We start from the raw sequence: 23,171 nt of genomic DNA on the forward strand, positions 1-23,171 counted from the left end.
GGCCAGTGCACAGAGGAAAGGAATTGTCAGCACCAAAACCACTGTCAATTCAAAGCCAGCTCTGTCAGGACCGTCAGTGGACAGAAGCTCAGTCCACTCTCCTGCAACAGGAGCTAGATACACCATCCCAGAGGACCTTACTATTTATGTAGACCCAGAATCACCAGTGTTGTTGGATCTGGTCCTAACCAGGGAAGTCCCTACACCATCGTTATACCACTCTCCGGTACTGTCGATCATCCAAGGCATACTGAGACCATTGTACTGACAGCACTGCCTCATTTTCCTCCAATGAGTATGAAACAACAGCAGAGCTTCACGAGCCTTATCAAGGTGGGAAGTCAGCCTCTACAGGAGGTCCAAGATCTCATCAGCATTTTCCCACTCTCACAGGAAGGACTGTGTGACTAAGGACTAATGGCGCCCTTCTCTGTGACAACCACCTCATTACTGATTTGATCACTCCAGATTTATTGGGGTCTGAGATCCATAGATGAAACATCCCAAATATTGAGTCCTGCTTACCCACCTGGAGAAGAAGCTCAGTTCACTCCAAGAAAGATAACCAACCCTAACAGACTTGGTCCTGTGGGGTTATCATTGTCTTTAGCAGATGAAATGGTCACACCTACCTTGCCATCATCATTTGATGGCTATCGGCAATCCAGGAACTTCTGAGGAGAATCACAGACATGCTCCAGATACTTTTGGAGGAAGTACAGGATATCCCTCATCATCCACTGGATATTCTCCAGAGTGTTGATCCCAGTAAGATAGCACAGTCTGCTAATGAGGCCATTTTAGAACAGAGAAGAAGCAAGTTCACAGTTCCACATAGTGAACTACCAAGCATTAAGGTCAGTGTGATTTTATTAATTACAATAAATTCTCAAAATTCAATGCCTCAAGAGAATAGGCTCCAGTTCCAGCAATTATTGATGCAATTGCCAGACACCTCAATCCTCCAGCTTTCAATGGGTGCAGCAGACACAGCCTTCCCGTTGATGGCAACATCCATAGCTTTGAGATGGGCTTTGTGGCTCCAATCCACTGTTATCTGGCTTTTGAGGGAAATAACCTATTGTGAGAAAATTGATGAATCATTATGTACTTTCAAAGACTTGAGAGCAACTCTTTTGCTCTCTGGATAGCTGTATCTCGGCACCATAGAGGAAATTTCTCAAGCCTCAGTCTAACAGACAATGACCAGGGCCTCAACCAGTTTACCCTCAAAGGGCTTATGGGCCTCCTAGGAAATCTCAAAGAATGTGGCATAGTAAGCAGAACCTCTTCATTCTCCTTCCAGCCCCATCTTCCTGTGAAGAAATCCTTTTGACAATGGGACTTTCCAGAGCCAAGAATCCACCTGTACATAACTCCTACACCCTGTTTGGGGCTGCCTAGCTCAGTTTTCCTTGGCATGGCACCATGTAACATCAGATGGATGTTCTTTGGATTATCATTTCAGGTTATACATTAGAGTTCCTCTCTGTGCCCCTCTCCCCACAAAATTCCCTTCCTCATCCATCTTCAGGGACAGTTGTCACAAGTTGCTTCTCAGACAAGAATTAGACTCCCTGCTGCATCTGGGAGCCATAGAACCAGTACAACTTCAGCACATCGGAAAATGATTCTACTCAAGATATTTTCTCATCCCCAAGAACCAAAGGAGGCTGGAGGCCCATATTAAATCTCAGACAGCTAAATGTCTTCATCTGCCACCTGAGCTTAAAAATGATCACCCTGGCCTCTATAATCCCCATCTTAAACAAAGATGACTGGCTCACAGGTTTCAATTTAAAGGACACTTATTTCCAAGTAGACATCCCTCCTGCATACAGGAGGTTCCTTCAATTAATTGTAGACTTGAACCATTACTAGTACAGCAGCAGTTCCCAAACTTCAGGTCATGACCCCAAGTGGGGTCACTCCATCAGCAGATGGGGTTGCAGCAATCCCTTGTGTGCTCCACTCATCATTATCTCTTATATACGGTGCATGCAAGGTCACAATGCAGGGAGGACATCATTTTGCTCTATGAAATGTCATTCTTCATATAGCGTGACCTTGCACATACCAAATGTACGAGGTCACACTTCGCAGAGGACTCCATTTTGTAGAGCAAAATGGCATCCTTCATGCGACGTGACCTCACACATACAGTGTGTAGTACAAGTACAGCTGCTGACAGAAGATTTTCTGACCGCAGCTGTGCGTGAACACTTTTCGTGCCAGCAACTTGACCTCCCACCGTCATCCCTTTAAGTACCTTCTTTAAATGATTTTATATGCATATGGCCCAAGTGTTATGTCCATATCTGACCCCATCAGCTACACAGCACATAAACTTCATTATAAGTTGACTAACAAATTAAAATGATTCTAAATCCATTTTTAAAAGCTGCACATTGTACCAGATTTATTCAGGATCCATCCATTTTTGTGTAGATAATGTTTGTTTATAAATATATTGGTCAACAATAAAAAATAGATTGTCATTAACAGTTCAGTCAGAGCCCAATTTCAAAGACTTCCTAATAAAACATTTCTGAAGAGAAACCCAACAAAAATACATAGAAAATTCAGAAGATAGAAACTAACTCTGTGTAAGATTTCACCTAACTGGCCATTTAATTTTAGAGAAAAAACAGGAATTTCTACCCTATTGTGAACTGATTTTAGAACTCAGTCCTAATTATGAAGTCACTATCAGGTGCATCCATAATTATAATAGTTTCAAAATCATTAAAAGCAATTGTGGGATACGTTCTTTCGCATGAAGCAAAGAAAACAAAAGCTTATTTTTGTTTCTTCTAAGCTGTTTGGTACTTATGAAGCTGTATAGCTCACAAAGATGATGCATAATTTCCACTAGTCATTTTTTTGTTGTCTGGTCTCTAAAGAGATATATCAGAATATCACTGAGGTCAGTAAACCATGAACCAGTTGTCTTTGCAATACATGTGCAGTTGTCAGCAAGACAGTAAAGTGTCTTGAGAGAATTCAGCACAATTCACGCTTTTACTGTGTGATATGCTAATTCTTAACAACATTCTTAACACTGTGCTGTGTTCATGTGATTGAATTTAGAGCTTTTCACTCTGTTGAGTTAAGGCTTCAAACAGGGAATAATAGATTTTTTTGGTTGTTACTTAAGTAGAGCTATAATGAGATTCACATGGAAGGTGACAGCTGCTCATTCAGCTCACAGAAACCCTTATCAGATGGAATATATTTTGGTTGTATTCTAACAAAAAAAAGAACTAAATCAAAACCCAGATTCATGCAATATTAACGTTCTTCTTATGGAAATCCAAAGCAGCATACCATACTGTTAAGAAAACTTCCAGCAAAAGTACTCCAAGGTGCTGTACTTACAAATATTGATGAAGGACATAAATTCACACTGTGTAGAGGTCAAGCCCAGGAGTTTATTACGTACAGCGCTGACGGAGTGTCACCTTGCTTATTAGGCACTGTCAATTAATTGATTACAATGGAATATATGGATTTTTTATGGGTGGGGGAAAGTGACGGGGTAGGCAGCCCCACTTCCCCAGATAGGTCTAGCAGCAAGACATGATAGCACAGTAGCCAATGGTCAAAGATTACATAATGTCTTCGCCCATGGTCTCGAGTTAACAAATTAACATTTAATTAGTACTTTAATAAATGTATTAGTATAAAATATATATGTTGAATTTAATTTGGGGTCCATAGGAATGAAGTAGCTCCTTTGATTGTTTAACAGATATGTATTTAGGGGTAAAAGCAAAGAAACCGTGAAAGTATATGGCAATAGAGATTGTTTTTCAAGTTGTTTATTTGTGTTTTAAGGCAGGCATTGGTCCCTGGAAAAGGGAGGTGGGAGGAGGCCATATCTTATACTGACATGCTCGAACTTTCATAAACTCAAGGTTGGATGTGTGGGAAGAACGTCTCCCTACAGAAGAAACGATTACAACAGAAACAGGGTTTCTTTGTTGTATTTGCAACTTTGAATAAGACACAGTTATTGCCTCAAACATCCGGTGTTTTGCTGACCAGGCATATTTTAGCAAAAGCGAGGTTATTTTTGGTTATTTTGCTTTCTCTTAGCTAATCACTATTTTCTAGGCCTCTGACCTCTAAACTCTGGACTTTGGGCCTGTACACAAATCCATATATCAGGTTATTACATTAGCAATGGATTTTAACCCTTCAATTGAGAAAGTGAATAGAGTGCTCAAACAGACTTTTCAATTAGCACTCAACTAACTATGTTCACTGTTACTTGAAAAGGAGTTGAAATTTTGCCATGCAAATTAGTGAGTGCTCAGCTAACTGAAGAACTGAACTGAGTAGTGCTCTCAACCAGTGGTCAACTGGCAGGAAGTGAAACAGTATGGCTAAATGACAATATTCAAGAGGTTATTTGAGCTGAATTGATATCCTTTGTCCTTAAACGAAGTCAGTAGAAAAGAGCATAAACTGCAGCTTACTATTCATAAGAATTAAATGAAGAGGACTAAAATGGAATTTGAAAAGCCAGTAGCCAAAGAGAATAAAAACAAACAACAAGAAAGTTCTCTAAGTGTACATGTACTAGAATAAATTCTTTGAGAGGATCAGTAAGACCTCTGGGCTACCAGTGAATAAAGTAAGCAGTTAAGGAAGATAAGGACATTGCAGAGTAGCAAAATCATATTTTACTTAAGTACCAGGTAAGTTGGTTGAAACAATAATTTAAAGATAGCATTATAAAACACATAGCTAATCATAATATGATATAAAGTGACCGGAATTTCTTCTGAAAATGAAAACTATGACTCACTAATTCCTTATAATTATTTGGACAAATCACCAAAATAGTGAAAAAAGGAGAGTCAGCTGACATAATATACATGGATTCTCAAAGCTTTTAACAAAGTCCCTTACAAGAGGAAACCAAGCAGTCATGTGGTAAGAGGCAAAGTTCTGTCATGGATTAGAAGCTGGCTAGGATACAGAAAACAAAAGTAAGAATAAATTAGCAATTTTCATCATGGCAAAAAGTTGACATAGGCACCACAAGGTTTTGTACTAGGACTGTTTTTTAAAATTTGTTTATTCATGCTGTAGAGAAGGAGATAATTAGTGAGGTAGCAAAAATTTCAAATGACACAAAATTATTTAGGTTAACCCAGACTGTAAGGAACTTCAAATACAAAACAAAGCTAGATAAATGAGCAATGAAATGGCCGATGAAACAGTATTTTTAAATACAAAATAATGTACACCGAAAGGAAAAATTTGACCTATGCATATAACTGTTTTTCTAAATTAACTGTAGCAACTCAGGAGGAAGACAATGTAACTATGGACAAGACCTCTGCTCAATGTGAAGCAACAGTCAAAAAAGTAAAATGTTGGCATCCGTAAAGAATGGAATCAGAAATAATACTGAAAATGTTCAAAAGCCTTTATGTAAATGGTAAATCCTCACCTGCAATACTGTGTTTGGTATTGTATCTCAAAAAGTATAGTAGATATATAGAGGATTTAGGGACAGATGGTAAGGTTAGAAACTTGGTAAAACTTTCATATGAAGAGAGGTGAAAAGATTTTGACTTTTTAAATTAGAGATCAGATAAATAAGAGGTGACATGATAAAGCTGTACAAAATAATGAGTGGTACAAAGAAGGTAAATTGGGAGCTCCTACTTTACTTTTCTAAGAATACAGGAACAAGGGGAAAGTTAATGACACTGAATGTCATCAATTTTTAAACTGATAAAAGGAAAACTTTTTTTTTACACAACACTCAGTTTAGTCTGTGGAACTCATTGCCACAAAATATAATTGGAACCAAGAGGTTAAACAATTAAAAAAGGATTGAATACTTATTTTGCTAATGAGAATGTCCATTAATATATTTGATAGGCTTATATGCAAAAATGTCAAGTTTGGAAGGGATATAAATTCTCCTGCCTCATTGTATAAGACAACTCCAGCTGAAGATGTTAGAAATAAACTTCCAAATTGGAAGATTACTCCATAATTGCCCAATTTATGTTTCTCCAGTAATAAGTATGTATGTACTTCTTATGTATGTAGCCACTATCAGAGACAGGAAGCTGGAATTGGTGTGGTCTGATCTTGTATGGCAATTCTTATTCCTATCTGCTGTCAGTGCAGTCAAATGTTCTATAGTTCCAACAGTGGAACCCAAATCATGTTTTCTCTTATCTTGACCCTCTGCTTGGAGTAAGTCCTCATGCTCAGAGCACTATATTCATGTTTAGGGTTAAAAGTTTCAGTTCATGGCTCTTTGTGAAAAGACTGTATGGTGTGGAAATAGAGAGCCACTTAGCCATTTAGGCTCTGATCCAGCTATGCACTTGAAGTACCTGAGTAGTCCAACTGAGTTCAGTGAGACTACTAATTCACTTAGAGTTAAGCATGTGCTAAATGCCTTACTGAAGTAAGGTTGGCCTGTGTGACATCATTTTTAAATATTCCATTCCTGGGTCTTCGGGCAACTTCTGCCTGATTCGCTTGTTATAGATAAACCATCCATTGCCTTCATCAAGAAGAATGGAGCATATGCTATCCAACTTTTAGGACAGTATACAATATTTTTCATTGAATTTTTTGCCAACACTATTGGCTACTGTGCAAGAGTCACTTATCAAAATCCCTTCAACATTGATCTCTCAGAATGGATTCCTACCACTTGACACTGAACTGCCTTCTGGTGTATTATGCTATAATCTGAACTGTTTCATCTATTTCTGAATTGGATTATAAACTCCTCTGGGCAGAGTCAGTCTATCCCACTCTTTATACATAACCAAACATATTGACCGTGCTTTTTTTAATGTCCAAATTGCAATCAAAGTATCAAAACATCATGGGTTATTTCCAGTGCCTATTCTGTGAAGTTATGTTGCTTTTCTTAATAGTCTAATAAGTAATGAACCTGTAGGATTTATATTACAGATGTTCCCCTCCATATTAAGATGTGATATATTCAGTGTTGAGTAAATATTTATGAAAGTACACTGTTGTTGAAATGGTCATTTAGCCAATCTAAGTTTTACTTAATAGTTGCCATCTATTAGGACAGGAAATCATTGCTTCAGCTTTTTTCATGGTTTTCCTTACACAGATTCAAAAATCTGATTTTTTCATATTTCTTTTTAATATAATTAAAGGGGGTCTTTTCGAGAGAGTTGCTGAGCAACTGTTACTTCCATTGATGCCAATGGCAATTTCAGATACTAAACACATGTCAGAATCATGCTCTCACAAGGCATTACAGATTGCAAATAAAGATTTCTTCTCTGTAGCATTTTCTTTCTTCCTGGTTTTAGCTGGATCCGCTTAGATGCTAACCCATTGATTTGCAAGCTTCTTTAAAGATTAGTTTGGTTGCTTTAACATATTGTGATACTGTAAATTTTTAACAATGCAATTTGTCTGTTTTATTTTCTTTCAAATACAAATAATTCATTAGTCAAATTCCCTACTGGTGTAAACTGGTACAACTCCATTGACTTCAGTTGGAGTTACAGCAATTTATATCAGCAAACAATTTGGCTCAATCTTTTCAAAAGACTCTGGCTGCCCATTGGCTTGGCTGAGGTGTGAATTCTCTGTTGTAGGACCCATCTTGGGGCTCTTGCTCTCCACACAGTTCAGGACCAGTGGCATTCTGAGCAGATTTAACTCTACATGGCACCAGAAGAACCTATTGATGGTCTTTAAGCACAGCATAGTATAAGTATTGTATACAGAAAGTTAGCTGGGGGCTACCTTGGAAATTGGCTGCTCCGATAGAAGCGATGAATGAAAATCCAATTCACTTTAATATATCCTGCATCCCTGCATTGGGGAAGGTGATCATTGCTGGTGGGGTCAGTGAGAGAAACTCAGGATATGATATTTGAATCCTATTCAATCAACTAAAATAAAATCACACTTTACTTAGAATTTCCATTAAAGTTATTGAAACCAATCCGTTGGAAATGAACAAGAGGTCAGTTCCAGATTTGTAACAAAAATTGCCTATTGGACATTACTTCATATACCATTGGTTTTCTCCTGAGCAGTGCCAGAGAGCCAGTTTCCAATCTCTTGTTCTCGATGGCAAAAGGAGGTGGGATTGACAGCACCATCTTTGGAAGATTGAGTAATATTGACAACTCCAATACTCAGTCCTCAGCCAGAAGGATGGTTTGCTGCATTATGATCTCTTGAGGGTGGAAGGGATCTTTGACTCCAAGTTGGATACTGAGGATCTCCTAAGAAAAATACTGCCAAGCATAAGTTTTGACTGTTACTCCTGGGGAAAATCTGTGCCACTGCGGCGCAGCAGAAAAATGCCCCCTCCCTGCAGATTCCCGTTGCTCCTTGCAGAAAATGGTTTCGCTGGGGAAGCAAAGAGAAGTTGCAATGGTGCTCACTCACCCCTCCCAGCAGCTCAGACATTCTGTTCAGGCAGCCGGGGGAGAGGTAAATCACTTGTGGGAGGGAGGTCCGGGGGTGCCCCGGGGTACCCAGGGACATTAGTCCCATCTTGGGAGAAAGGAGGAGGATTGAGATAGAGTTCTTCCTCCCCCTCCCCCTTCCCGGCACAAAGCCACCAGGGCTGGGTCAGATCAACCCCCAGAAACTTCTCCTGGCTGCAGGAATCTCTGTGGGAGGGGGAGAGTAGGTGGGAGATGGTCGGGGGGGGGGGGCGCTGAGGCTCGGTGACGGGGGGGAATCGAGCAGGGGTTGGATGCAGGGTCCTGGTGATGCGGTCAGGGGAAGCAACTCTCCTCCCTGCACCCGGAACACCCCCTCCCAAAGCCCCCCGCTCACATCAGGAACCCCCCACACCCAGAACCCACTCCACTGATCCCGCTGAACCCCCTCCCCGCCACTGAGTCTTGCCCCCTGCCTCAGGAGCCTCCCACACCCAGACCCCTACCCTACTGAGCTCCAACTAGCTGCACCCGGACCCCCCAGTCCTCCCCACTGAGCCCTAACCACCTTCACCTGGACTCCCCTGCAGAGTCCCATTCCCCCTGCACCCAGAACCCCACACTGAGCCCCTGTGCATCCAGATTCCACCACCCCCAGCCTCCCACTAAGCTGCCAGTATCCAGATTGTGCCACACAGAACCCTGGTATTCTTGAGGGAATTCTTCACCAAAAAATTTAAAATTTTAAAATTCTGCAAAGTTCTGCGTATTTTATTTGTCAAAATAACACAAATACAATAACAATATAATCCCACCATTTTCAATTATTTGCTGACACTTATTTTGAAATAAATTACCAAAATAATTGAAAATGGTGTGATTATATTCTGTTATTTTGATGAATAAAATATGCAGAATTTTGCAGAATTTTAATATATTGTGTGCAGAATTTTTAATTTTGGGCACAGAATTCCCTCAGGAGGATAGTATGATAAAAAAATCTTAGAGTATTTGACTCAGCTGTAAAATTTCTGCACAGGGTTTGTGGTATATTCAAAGGGCTAAATTTAATCTCTACTATAATAATGTAAGAACTTGGCCTTGAAATTAATAATTGCAGAACAATTAAACATTAGGAAATTAATCCTACATCTGCCTACACAGTGTATGCAGGTGGGGTAGATGGATGTTGAGACTTTTTCCATACCAGTTTGGGGGAGGGTCACAGATAACTAACCGTATGGTGCATATGGCCCTAAATCCTGCCACCAGTTTCACACAGAACAAAAATATTTATCCGTCCCCTTTGCACACCAACTTTGTACCATCGTGGAAAGGAAAGGAAAAAAAGGTTTGGTGTAGAACTACGGAGTGGTGGTCATGGGTGGGTTTTCTTGTTCCCAGCCCACAGGTCACAATTTTAATACATTGTGACCATTTTTTTAAATATAAACACTACTGTACCCTTGCAGGCAATTCTATAAATCACACTTTAAGCATCTGGTGATGAGTGGGATGGGCAATAGAACTGTCACCTGCTCTGATGCCTATCTGTTCCTCACACAGAGGAGTATCTTCTCCTTCATTACACCATTTTGTTTTGCTGAGTCTATCTGCCAAATGATTTTTTTTAAAATTGAATAAAAACCAACAGCTAGTCTTTCTTTCATCACCCACAATGATGGAAGAGACAAATTTAAAGTAGAATGTTATCAACAGGATACCACTACTGCACGTTCCTCCATTTTATTTTTCTTCAAGTTGTTCTGATGATTTCGCAGGGGAATGTTTCAGGCAAAGAGCTATGATTCTGAATTAGTTGGCTTATGTATCTTGCTTAACCTTAGAAAAACCTAAAATGACATAACACATTTTGAAAACGGACTCCTGAAATAATAATGACCTCATGTATTTAATTTTAGTTTTGCAGTTGGTTATGTGCATTGTCTCTTGCAAAAAAGCACTGCTCAAGTGAGAATTTACAATTGGGGTTTCTTACATACATTACTCACTCTATATCAGGAAAATAATTTATATTATGATATGTTACATTTTAGACTAACATATGTGAAGTGATAACTGAATTTGTCCAATGTTCCATACAGCATTCTAAGTTTTAAAAAAAATTATTCAAGGATACCATTTGCACAGGATTCCCTATCTTGGAACTTGTGCTTCCAGGAACTAGGAATTCATGTGCATTCTAGCTTAACAAGAATGTGGAGGGTGCTGCAAGTACATCTGACGTTCCTTGTGAAGGTGATGTAATTCATTTTACTGAGCCTATCATCTTGCCAACAATTTCCCCTTTGGTCGTTATAAGTAGATTAAACCTTGAGAAAGTCTATCCAGCTTCTTGTTTCACTTTCCACCAGCTCAATAGGTGTTTCTGTAACTAAAATTAACATGTCTAATGTTATGTCTACATTTGTACACTTCCCTGGGTACTTGTCTGTGTACTGCTAGCTCATGTATCCCATACCTGTGACAAGTGTCCACATTGCTGAGCTGGGCATCAGTACAGGCTGTACACAGGCTCATATCCGTGTCCATACAGCCTTTTTTCAGTATGTGACATTTAGCACTACCATTTCAGAGTCCTGTGTGTCATAGGAGATGCTCTGGCAATCACCTCGCTGCGTGTTGCTGGTACTATACACCACATTCACGTATTTTGCTACTGCAGCTCCCACTCAACTCTCCATTCTGCCAAACAACACTGGAAACATGCAACAAGTATATGATGATGTGGGTCTGCTACGCTCGCTGGATAAATGTTCATGCAGTACATTACTGGATACAAGAAGGAATTGGTCCAGAAAACTTTGAGATGGTGAAGGTGGTTGATCCAGAGATGGAATGAAAATCCACTGTGGTCCCAAGGAACAGATGGGTCAAGTGCTGAGAGTGCATTGGTATGCCCATGAGTGGACCACCACTTCTGGTCCCAGAGAACCAGTATAATGGGACCACATGATCTTGGAAACCTGGGATTATGACTAATGGGTATAGAACTTCAGATTGAGGAAGCAGACCTTCATCAAGATGTGTGAGGAGCTTGCATTAACCCTCCAGCAGCAGACCACTCCCATTTCAGAAATCCAGACCCGTGTTATGAATTTGTTTCTTTTTGTTTGGCTGAAGAGTACTCCTTGGGCCTACCCAGAAGCCCACCTTCTAAATATTAAAAAATAAAACCCAAATGAGAAATTAAAAAGCTCTCTGGAGTGGGACTGATTTGCTCCAGGCCCCCACCACCAGAGAGGAAAATGCTGAGCCCCCTGAGGCGAGGGAGATGCCTAGCCACAATATATACATTGAACATAAAGCTAAAATGGTTTGTAACAGGAAGAAATTGGGAGGGGAGAGGTCAAATTCCTTGGGAAGTGAGTAGACGAATGATTGTGGACACATGTTGTAGCCCTTCCTCTTCCTCTCTTATCTCTGAAGTGCTGCTTCTGCACTACCACCCGAATGGGTTCCCTGATGGCATCTTTGTCTGAAGAGTCATTTCTGACCTCTCAGAGAAGACTGATTGGAAATGTTATAGAGAGAGCTCAGTACTAGTGGTGATGGAATGTGAGTGGGGTATTGCACTCAACTGTCGGTACACCAGAAAGCCATAGTCTGAAAACTATAGTGTGTTTCCAGGTGCAATTCACTGCTCTGCAGAATGCCTGTATAAGGCTGCACTCTTTTTAAAATGCAGTTCAGCACTGTTTTGAGGACAACACTCTTTTGTTAGTCTCCTAACCTCAAAAGAGATTAAAGCATGAGGTTTCACAGCCTTTTTAAAACTTTAAAAAAAATATTACTTTTATAATGACAGTGAGTTTCGCTGTCTAATTTTGTGTTATGAGAAAAAGTATGCCCTTTGATCAGTTTTCCATTTGCCACCTTTCAGTTTTATTTAATGGCACATTGTTCTTGTATTTTGAGATCCACTTGTTTAATGTTGTTCAAAATTCAATATTTTGTATATTTTATAATAGTGAACTGTTATTGATCTTTTCTCTAAAGTAAACTTATCAGTCTTTTCAGTCTCTTCATATAAGAGCTCATTTCTGAATCCCATTTACTTCTGCGAAATCCTCTTAGAGATGGGGTGACCAGTACTGAATACAGTGTTCCAGATGAGGGTGAAACACTGATTTATAGTGGCATTGAATGGCATAAGGTACACGAGTATAAGCCCAGTTATAGTGTTATAACTGCATCTATACTAGGACAATTTTGCTAGTTTAGCTAAACCAGTATAACTGTACTGGCAGAACCGTCCTACTGTAGCAGGCTATAAGTGTGTTATCATTCTGTTTTCAATTATCAGTTCAATAACTTTATCAGATACAAGTTAAAACGTAGTTCTATACAGTATAAGACTCATATCCAAAGAAGATACAGGTTCATCTCTAAAAGTCATGAGTAATAATTATTTGCAGCTACATAATTTGTAGGCTTCTTTCCAGAAAACATTAATTGAAAGTAACCTCACCTTAACCAACCAGCTCCTGATTAAAGTTCTGCATCTCATAGAGGTTATTGCTGTTATTCCTGAACCTTGACTGCCAACTTTGATGTACTCTACAGTACCAGTGAAAAAATTCTTGCAGCTTGCCTTTTAATCATGCAGTAAATGTCATGTTCATGGGCTTTGTTTTACACGTGTACTGAAATGAATTTTACATACACGCAGAACAGTTGCAACCAAGGGAATTTTCTAATTGCCCCTTTTACTGAATAAGACACAGGTTCATTATTCTTACTTACAGCAAATAGATTTTGTCAGCCCATTAGCCGTCTTAATAGTTGACAACTATTCTCTGATCATTTTAACTTCCAAACCTTCATAGAATACTTTATTCTTAGTACTGAAAAAGTATTTTTACCATGTTTGTTTCTGATGGCTTAAGCTGAAAATATGCTTATCCTCTGAGCCACTCATAAAGCATTCTTTCTGTAGTGGTCCAGTGATCAGCTTTCACTGTGTTGCACTGGAATCCATTGTAGACAATGACAACGTCTTTTGTGAGTTGATCAGCCCACTAGAAATGCATATCTAAATCTTTCAATTTTAAAAATTAAAATGTATAGTACTGTATTCTGATGCTTCTAATTTTCTGATCATCGTTGCTTTTGTTCAGCTCTGGGAACATCAGAAAAGTGGACACTTTCATTCTTTTTTGAAAGTTTAGTCTAAGAGAATATTTAATGGAATTAGTTTTGTCCTAATAGTGGTGCCCCAGATCTAAAATAGCTCTGGATTTGCCCTGGCATTTAGCTGTCAGTGATGCAACCCAATGTGTGTACAAATCAATTCTGTTATAATTAATATTTAAAAGAAGGCAAATTCATGCATGTATATTCAATGTGCATTTGATTGTCTCCCTCTCTCCTACCCCTTGGTATGCTACTCATCATAAATTATAAGCTCTTCAGAGTAAGGGCTGTGTCTTCCTCTGTACAGCAGCTAGCTCAACAGAGCTACAATCATGACTGGGGCTTCTAGGTTCGACTGTAATATAAACATTAAATAATAGTATATGGAAATTTTTGAAAAGTGACCTACATTGAGAACTGTCCCCATATTGAAACACTGCAGGAATTCGTGTTTACATTTTTCTGTCATCCAGTTCTTGATTTGTGAAATAATGTTTTTGATTTATTTTTAAACACTCAACTTCATTCTGATCATTCGGAATTGCAAGGAATGTCCAAGTAGACCGAGAAGCACAATAGTGATATTTTAAGAGGGTTTGTTGGTCTATTGCAGTGGTTCTCAAACTTTTTTTTTTCCCACGGACCACTTGAAAATTGCTGAGGGTCTCAGCAGACCACTTAATGATCTTTCCAAATGTTGTTTGTATCGTTAGCTAACTATTGTAAAGTGCTTTGGATAAAGCACTATATAAAAAAAACCCCTTAATGATTAACATTTTTTGTTCTACAAATAAAAGCGCACAACTCATATTTTAATATCAGTAGTCTTACCTTTCCAATGCGATGGATGTGCCTCTCCCCCGCCGCTACAGCCCCTGAGCTGGGGCTGGGAAAGAGGGGGGGTCTCTCCCTCTCTCTCCCACCGCAGCAGCCCCTGAGCTGAGGCTGGGAAGGAGGGCCATCTCTCCCCAGCAGCCACAGTCCTGGAGCTGAGGAAAGTCACCTCTTTCTCTGGCCACCACGGCCCTGCACATCCCAAATTCCCCCCACCCCCTCTTCTCACCCCACTTCCCCCTCCCACCTACACCCTACTCCCCCAAGGCCACCACCTCACCTTACAAGTGTGTCTTCTCCAGGGTCCAGGCACCTAATTAGTGGAGCCACACCTGCATGGCTCCACTAATTAGGGTGGCCCTTTATTCTCTTGTGTGTGGCTGCCCAGGCATGCACCTCAGAGGGAACTATCCGCAGACCACCTGAATGGAGCTCGCTGACCACTGGTGGTCCACGGACCACAGTTTGAGAACCTCTGGTCTATTGTATATATAATCAGCCTAATAACAATGAAAAGACATTCTGGTGGCATAGGTTGTTAGAAGCATAAAAAATGGCATAGTATTAATCCATTATTATAAATAAAATTTCAATAAAAATAGAAAGGGGGTTCATTAGCCTCATTGTTAACAAGTTGAAAATGCTGTTCTGGTAATCCATCTGGAATGTTACATATTCTCGTATATCTCATATATAGATTGTTATTGAACTGAAACTCTTGGTTCATCCTATTTGTATTCTGGTACAGGTGAGGCAAATGATAAGAACGTTCAGGTGGTGGAACTTCCCATCGTTGACAGCCTACACCCACGACCACCTTATTTGCCATTGGCTGTCCCAGAAGACCTGGCTGATAGACTAATTCGTGTCCATGGGGATCCTGCGGTGTGGTGGGTCTCGCAGTTTGTCAAATATTTGATTCGCCCACAACCATGGCTAGAAAAGGAAATCGAAGAAGCAACAAGGAAACTTGGTTTCAAACATCCAGTTATTGGGTAGGAATTTTATTTTGGTGTTTGCCAAGAAATTGTACATCATAAATGTTTATTGCACATCATAAATGTTAGCTATAAATAAATTTCCAAAATATGATGGATACAAAACCAGACTCCACATATTTAGAAATCTTATATCAATCATTTTACACTGTATTACAGTTGCTTACTTCTATGTTGTTAGGTGCACAGCTGAGCATCAGTTCTCTCCTAACTGCTTCAATGCCTCTGGTGATCACATCTCATACAAATAGAATTTAAAGATAATATCTCCAATTCTCTGGTCTGGTTTATTAATATACAAATTATATGCCAATAATTTACAATAAATCTATATTCCTATAATCTTCCCATCTATGTCTCTACTTAGGTGTCCAAAGCCCTTCTGCTAGGGCCTGCAAATACTTTTTTCCTCTCTTTTATCAGTGTTCACAACATTGCTTCTACCCCTTGACTACAGATGTCCTTTACAACCTTCTCAATAGGTTCTGAGTAGTCTTCTTTGCTCCTCTTGGCTCTAGGGGTCCTCACCAGTTGAAGGCAAACCCTGGCCTGCTCAGTGGCTTCTGGCCCAATGTCCACTCAAGCTCCTTCCCTGGGCCCTTGCCAAGAGTGACCTAAAAACCACACCTGTTTTCCTTCAGGTCTTCCAGTAGAGGGGCTCCATGTCTTTCTCCCATTGATACTATAGCTTGACTTTTATAACCTGCATCATCTCCGAGGAGGCTTTGGTTTCAGCAGACTTCCTGGAGACTAGAAGTATCAGAATGTTTGCTCTCAAAGGGTTATGGCCCTGTAACAGGTGTGATAGGCTGCACCCTACCTTAAAGGACAAGCATGCTCTGTTACACCTATGCTAATAGCTGAAATTTCTCCTTGCCCCTGCATTGCTCCCTCTAGATTTTCCCATCAGACTGGACATGCAGACTGCATAGCCAGCTGCCAGGAAACCTGTAAAAACATGATATTTTAAAATATTGAGCAAGGAAATAAAATATTGTCTGTTGTGGAGTAAACTAACTAGTCCATATAAGGGCAATGAATGTACCTTTTCACGCCACGCCTGTTGGTTTTAATCTCCTTGAATTCCTGAATAGTATCTGAAGCCATTTATTTGTCATGGGATAGATCACTTGTTTGGAATATAATGTCCACAGATTTTTAATGGAAGTGTCTGACAAATCCTAAAAGGTGTTACAATTGATGCAGTTCTGATGAGGACAAATAAGGTTCCATTTAAAACCCAAAAGAGAAATGCTATACAGAAGCACTATACAGAAAATTGGAATTACTTGGCAGTGTTTTGACTTAGTAAAAGGTAGGAGGGGACAAGCATATCTTAAAAATGCACTTCCTTTTGAGACCAGAGAAAATGTAATACTGTTAGTCCTGACAGCTCATATATAGTTTTCCTGAAGAAATTTAAACTGTACACTGTGGCAACTAAATAAAACCTGGGAGGTGTATATATGCAGAAAAGATCAAAGGAAGGTCAGCTTCAGCCTACTCAGTAGCAGAGACTTGGAGAGGTTTGCAGAACTGTAGCTCTAAGATTCCACAGTGACAGATATGGAGCATATTAGCATTTCGCCTCCAAAAATAATAATTATATTCTGTTTTCAAGGGCAGGATGGTAGTTACTTCCCATGGTGTTACATAACAAATCTAGTATGTCCTGTGGTTCCTGGCATATTTCAGACTTTGCAATTAGTATTTCACATTTGGTGAATATTTGTCTGTAGACGCTATTGATTTTTAATCCTTTTTCATTTTATTTAGTGGTTCATTTTAAGGCTCATCTGAGTACCATAATGGGGCAAAAATGTTTATTCTAAGATCAAATCTAAATTTCAATTGCCAAACTGTCTATTATAAAAAATATAAAAGATTTACATGTTGAATCCCAAGCGTCTGCCTTTCTTTTCAGTGTTCACGTCCGAAGGACAGACAAAGTGGGAACAGAGGCAGCGTTTCATCCCATTGAAGAGTACATGGTACATGTTGAAGAACGTTTCCAGCTTCTTGCCCGCAGAATGCATATAGACAAAAAACGGGTTTATTTGGCTACCGATGACCCTTCGCTACTACAAGAGGCAAAATCTAAGTAAGATTAATTATATTTGCATTATATAGATGTGCAATGGAAGTGTTCGTGTCAGTTAGGAAGAGTTCTACAATTCCTGACCTTTGTGGGTACAATTCTTAATGTAGGTATTTCAACATAGTATCTGTGGTTTAATTTATACAGTTGAGATTACAATTCAACTTTCACTATAGCCTTTCTTGTAATTTGTTGGTCATTTTCTCAGAAATTTTTTGGTTGTGGCTGAATCTTTCCATGTTTGGCCTCAGCTCATCGGTAAGACTTTGTAAATTGAGCATAATCTATTCGGCCATTTAAAAATAATTTATATTTTTAGTATTGTAAAGCAGAAAAAGAGGAAAATATTTAAAAATAAATACAATCTTGAGCACATTATGCTTTTTTTAAACTTTCAACTTCCGTTGCATTGCACAAACTGTCTCTTTCCTTTTCAATTTTAATTTCCCTAACACATCTGGAGATTTTCCAGAGCACTTCACTGTTGTTTCCTTACTCCCACTACATTAAATTAAAACATTTTTTTTGACATGTAATGGCTGTAGTTTGTCTTGCAAAAACATCAGCATTAGTAACTTCTAAATCCATTAAACCACTGTGTTCCAACACACTGAAGCTTGAATTAGTCCCTCAATTGTGCTGTAGTTTCAGTCTCATCCAAGGTCAATGGTCTCTGAAGGAAGATAACATTTTAAAAAGTATCCCCTCCCCAAAAAGTAAATAAAACCCTCTGTTTCTGAATGCAGTGTGAGGATATTTATAATGAAGCTTAAATGAACTACCAGAAACTGATAACTATGAGTGGGGAAGAAATAATGCATACAGATAATCCAATATGAAGAAAGCTTTGAGATGCCAGTTTTAATTATTTTGCTTGATTATCATAATCTGGTCCTTTGGCTTTACAGTGAAGAGGAGTGGTTGATAATTTCTTCAGAAAGACAGAGACCCTAAGGAATACTGTATTATATTCTGATGCTTTTAACTAGCCAGATTGAATTGAAGAGCTGACAGAATACTATAAGGTGATTCGAAATCAAATTCATGAAATGGAGGTTGCCCAGATTCGGAAACATCTAGAAACCTGGGATTCCTGAACAAATGGAGACAGGAAAAAATGAGAGGTTCTCTTCTGAATAGACGTATGTGATTACAAGGGGCTAGAAGATTCCACTGTGTGCAGTGAAGCTCAAGTTAACAAGAAATTGAAATAGATTTAAAGTATGAAATGCGATCTTTCTGTTTTAAGTCATAATTCTCTGTGGTACACAGAGTTTACTGTGGTGGGGTTGAACACTGTAGGATTTCTGGGAACATTTACAGAAATTCACAAGTGTTCCTTTGAAAATCAACAAGTTATTTGGAATCTCTTCCACTTGAACCCACCTTCTTAAAAAGTGTCGATCCTACTGTGAAAGAGTAAATGGCTTCTGAATCTCTGAAGTAGGTGGCAGGTTACCTTATGCTGACAAAAGTGAGCTGGCTCTGTAGAGAGAGAGAGAATCTAGAATATGGCCTAAGCAGTACTAAAGTAAGAACCCTGGGGAGAAGACTTGAGCTGAACTTTTAAGTTATTGTTAGTTTTGTTTGTAACTAAAGCAAAATCCCAGGAAACGAGGTGAGGTTTTGACTCTATATGGTATGTAGACTTTGTTCTAGAATAGGTTGAGGAAAGTCACCTGCTCTTAGTGCTCCTGATGACAAGAACTTGTAATGGGGTGTGTCAGTATCATCATGTTATCCCCATAATATCATAGTAACAGATCACACAGAATGTATGTTCAACTGCAGGATATTCAACTTTACACATTCCTTTTGCAAGATGCCCTTGTTATGCTGTATAAGAAGGGATTGATAATGACAGTTATCTGGATTCTGAAAGTGATTTTGTGAGATTTGGCTTTTTATAAGTTCCACAAAAGTCTGGTGATGTACTATAAGATCAAAAAAGTTCCGATTACAGAGAAATTGTATTCTTTTTTTTTCTGACAAAATTCAAAAGTGTTGCTCTTGCTGTTTTTACACTTTTTCTGTATAAAAGCATGCTGACAAGCTAAACTCGCATTAGCGCAAAACAAATAAAATATATTTTAAACAATAATAGTATTATCTAGGGCTGTCAAGCAATTAAAAAATTTAATCGCGATTAATTGCGGGATTAATCGCACTGTTAAACAATAATAGAATGCCATTTATTTAAATATTTTTGATGTTTTCTACATTTTCAAATATATTGATTTCAATTACAACACAAACTACAAAGTGTACAGTGCTCACTTTATATTTATTTTTGATTACAAGTATTTACACTGTAAAAATCTAAAGAAATCGTATTTTTCAATTCACCCGATACAAGTACTGTTGTGCAATCTCTTTATCATGAAAGTTGAACTTACAAATATAGAATTATGCACAAACAACCCTGCATTCAAAAATAAAACAATGTACAATTTTAGAGCCTGCAAGTCCACTCAGTCCTCCTCCTTGTTCAGCCTATCGCTCAGACAAACAAGTTTGTTTACATTTGCAGGAGATAATGCTGTCCACTTCTTGTTTACAGTGTCACCTGAAAGTGAGAACAGGCATTTGCATGGCACTGTTGTAGCCGGCGTTGCAAGATATTTACATGCCAGATGCACTGAGGATTTATATGTCCCTTCATGCTTCAACCACCATTCCAGGGGACATGCGTCCATACCGACGACAGGTTCTGCTCAATAACAATCCAAAGCAGTGCGTACCGACGCATGTTCATTTTCATTATCTGAGTCAGATGCCACCAGTAGAAAGTTGATTTCTTTTTCGGTGGTTCGGGTTCTGTAGTTTCCGCATCAGAGTGTTGCTTTTTTAAAGACTTCTGAAAGCATGCTCCACACTTTGTCCCTCTGAGATTTTGGAAGGCACTTCAGATTCTTAAGCCTTGGGTCGAGTGCTGTAGCTATCTTTAGAAATCTCACATTGGTACCTTCTTTGCGTTTTGTCAGATCTGCAGTGAAAGTGTTCTTAAAATGAACATGTGCTGGGTCATCATCTGAGACTGCTATAACATGAAATATATGGCAGAATGCGAGTAAAACAACAGGGGACATACAATTCTCCTCCAAGGAGTTCAGTCACAGTTTTAATCAACACATTTTTTTTAATGAGCATCATCAGCAGGGAAGCATGTCCTCTGGAATAGTGGCCAAAGCATGAAGAGGCATACAAATGTTTAGCATATCTGGTAAGTAAATACCTTACAATGCCGGCTACAAAAGTGCCATGCAAATGCCTGTTCTCACTTTCTGGTGGCATTGTAAATAAGAAGAAGGAAGCATTACTTCCTGTAAATATAAACAAACTTGTTTGTCTTAGCGATTGGCTGAACAAGAAGTAGGAACGAGTAGGTTCTGAAGTTTTACATTGGTTCTTTTTTTTGCTACATAACTGCACTCAAAAACAAATCTCTATTTGTAAGTTGCAGTTTCACAGTAAAGCGATTGTACTACAGTGCTAGTATGAGGTGAATTGAAAAATACTATTTCTTTTGTTTATCATTTTTACTCTGCAAATATTTATAATAAACAATATACACTTTGATTTAAATTACAATACACAATACAATATATATGAAAAGTAGAAAAACATCCAAAATATTTAATAAATTTCAATTGGTATTCTATTAACAGTATGATTAATCATGATTAATTTTTTAAATCACGATTAATTTTTTTAGTTAATCATGTGAGTTAACTGCAATTAATCGACACCCTAGTATTATCATCTACTGTATTTAGTGCAACATTAGCAGAAGCTGTTGGACACAATGGGGAAGACAAGAAGAAAAATATTGCTAGTGACAGCCCCTCTCTCTCTCTCTGACAGAGATATGACCCCTATTTCCTGTCATACGTGGCCTTGTCTATTTCTCTTCAGGAGCAGCAGCAGCATCTTCTCAAAATTGAGAGTTTCTTCCTTTTCTCATCTAACCTCTGTTTCCACATTCTATGTATAGCCAAGTCTATCTTTAAAACTGAGTCATTAACTCTGGAGTGTTTTCCATGAATATATTCATTTTTATGTTGAAACAAATGTTTCCTTCAAGACACAAAATTCTAATTAAATCTCCCCCAAAGCCAGATGCTTCAAACAACGTATTTAAGAGCAAATAAAACTCTTGTTTTTGTGCAATATCAGCTGTTGACGTTAGACAAAGGATTTTCCCTGTCTCAGTGGCCACAGCTAGTTAATTTTGAAGAGAAAAGCCTCCTTGTGTATGACCCGTTTCACCTTTGAAGAAAATTGCTCTAGTAGTTCTTACGTTGTGAGGGTTTAAATTCGGCATATTCCCACCAAATAGGGCTTGATATTTAAGTGTCCTCTGATATATAAAACAAAGTGTGTTTGAAGATTCTAACTTCAGTCATTGTCCAAGCACTTGGAGCTAATCTCTCTTACTCTGAGCTATGCTTAGCACAGGAGAAGGGAAGGTACTAAGAAAGCCAGTTATAGCACCTTGATTCTGGACCAGCAGCTGCTCTGGCCCCAGTGTTAGGGGCTGCTCTAAATTATGAACTCTTGATACTGTAGGTACCATTAATTCATATAACTAGACTGTTAACTATATGATTGAATGACTCACTATTTACTCCATTAGTATCATACTTAACACATTACCCTGTAATTACTATAAAGTTATACATTTTGATAAATGCACCTAGTTAAAAAAATCCAATAATTGGCAGGTTAAATCCAATAATTGGCAGGGGTATGCTTCATAATTACACTGTAACTATAGTTGAACAGTGCTGTAATTTAAATCACTTTGTTATAAAGTGAAATTGATTTTTTTCGGTTTCTGCTCATTTGTTTATTTGTCAGACCCTATCACCAGTAATTGATTTCCATATGGAATGCTCAGATTAAAAGCCTCCAAGAAAGAATGGTAGTAAATATGGCTAAAAGTATACTAAAATCAAAACACAGTGCCATACTATCTATCTTAGGGTTTCATCCTGGTGCCCATTCGTATAGTATCTGAGTGCGTTCCAAAGTCCCTAGTCGACCAAAGTCCCTAGTCGACCACATGGAGTCTCTGGCCCTTCTCCCTTTACAGGGTCAAAACTCTGCTTGGTGAAGGGTTTTTTGGTGGTGGTGGGGAGCAGGGGGGAAGGAGGCCTTGCGAGGTGGTAAAGGGGAGGACAGAGGGCTAAAATCCTAGAGTAGTCAAAAAGGCAATGGTAAATTCTCTGTAAAAGAGAATTGTGACTTAAAACTGCTTGCTCTTACAATTAGGTTGGTGCTTCCGGTTTGTAAAATTTTAATTTTAAGGCTTTAATATTAATTGTAGATTATATTTTTTCCAGATATCCAAATTATGAATTTATCAGTGATAACTCCATATCTTGGTCAGCTGGACTTCATAATCGATACACTGAAAACTCACTGCGGGGTGTTATTCTGGATATCCACTTTCTGTCTCAGGCAGACTTCCTGGTCTGTACGTTTTCGTCACAGGTAAACTGCAATGTAACAGCTAAATATACATTACATCAGTCAATTCTTTTAAAAGTCTGAGTTTTTTTTACTTAATGTTAGCTAGTGCATCTATAGTACCATGTTCTCAGTGTTTTGTAGTGAAAATTTCATGAAAGAATTAAAAGATTCCATATAATA

General features: G+C 38.7%; 1 protein-coding gene across 8 annotated transcripts in view; it reads left to right on the forward strand.

Annotated features, from left to right (window-relative positions):
* The window catches only part of FUT8 (fucosyltransferase 8), a 291,206-nt gene that overhangs the window by 261,311 nt on the left and 6,724 nt on the right, over positions 1-23,171 (forward strand). For all 8 annotated transcript variants that reach the window (XM_073348346.1, XM_073348343.1, XM_073348347.1 and 5 more), the window contains 3 exons: positions 15,169-15,415; positions 17,343-17,519; positions 22,862-23,012. In XM_073348346.1, coding sequence (XP_073204447.1) covers positions 15,169-15,415; positions 17,343-17,519; positions 22,862-23,012 — 575 coding nt within the window. The remainder of the gene's footprint in view (positions 1-15,168; positions 15,416-17,342; positions 17,520-22,861; positions 23,013-23,171) is intronic.

This window comes from Lepidochelys kempii, chromosome 6, assembly GCF_965140265.1.
Source record: "Lepidochelys kempii isolate rLepKem1 chromosome 6, rLepKem1.hap2, whole genome shotgun sequence".
NCBI classification, from domain to species: Eukaryota; Metazoa; Chordata; order Testudines; family Cheloniidae; genus Lepidochelys; species Lepidochelys kempii.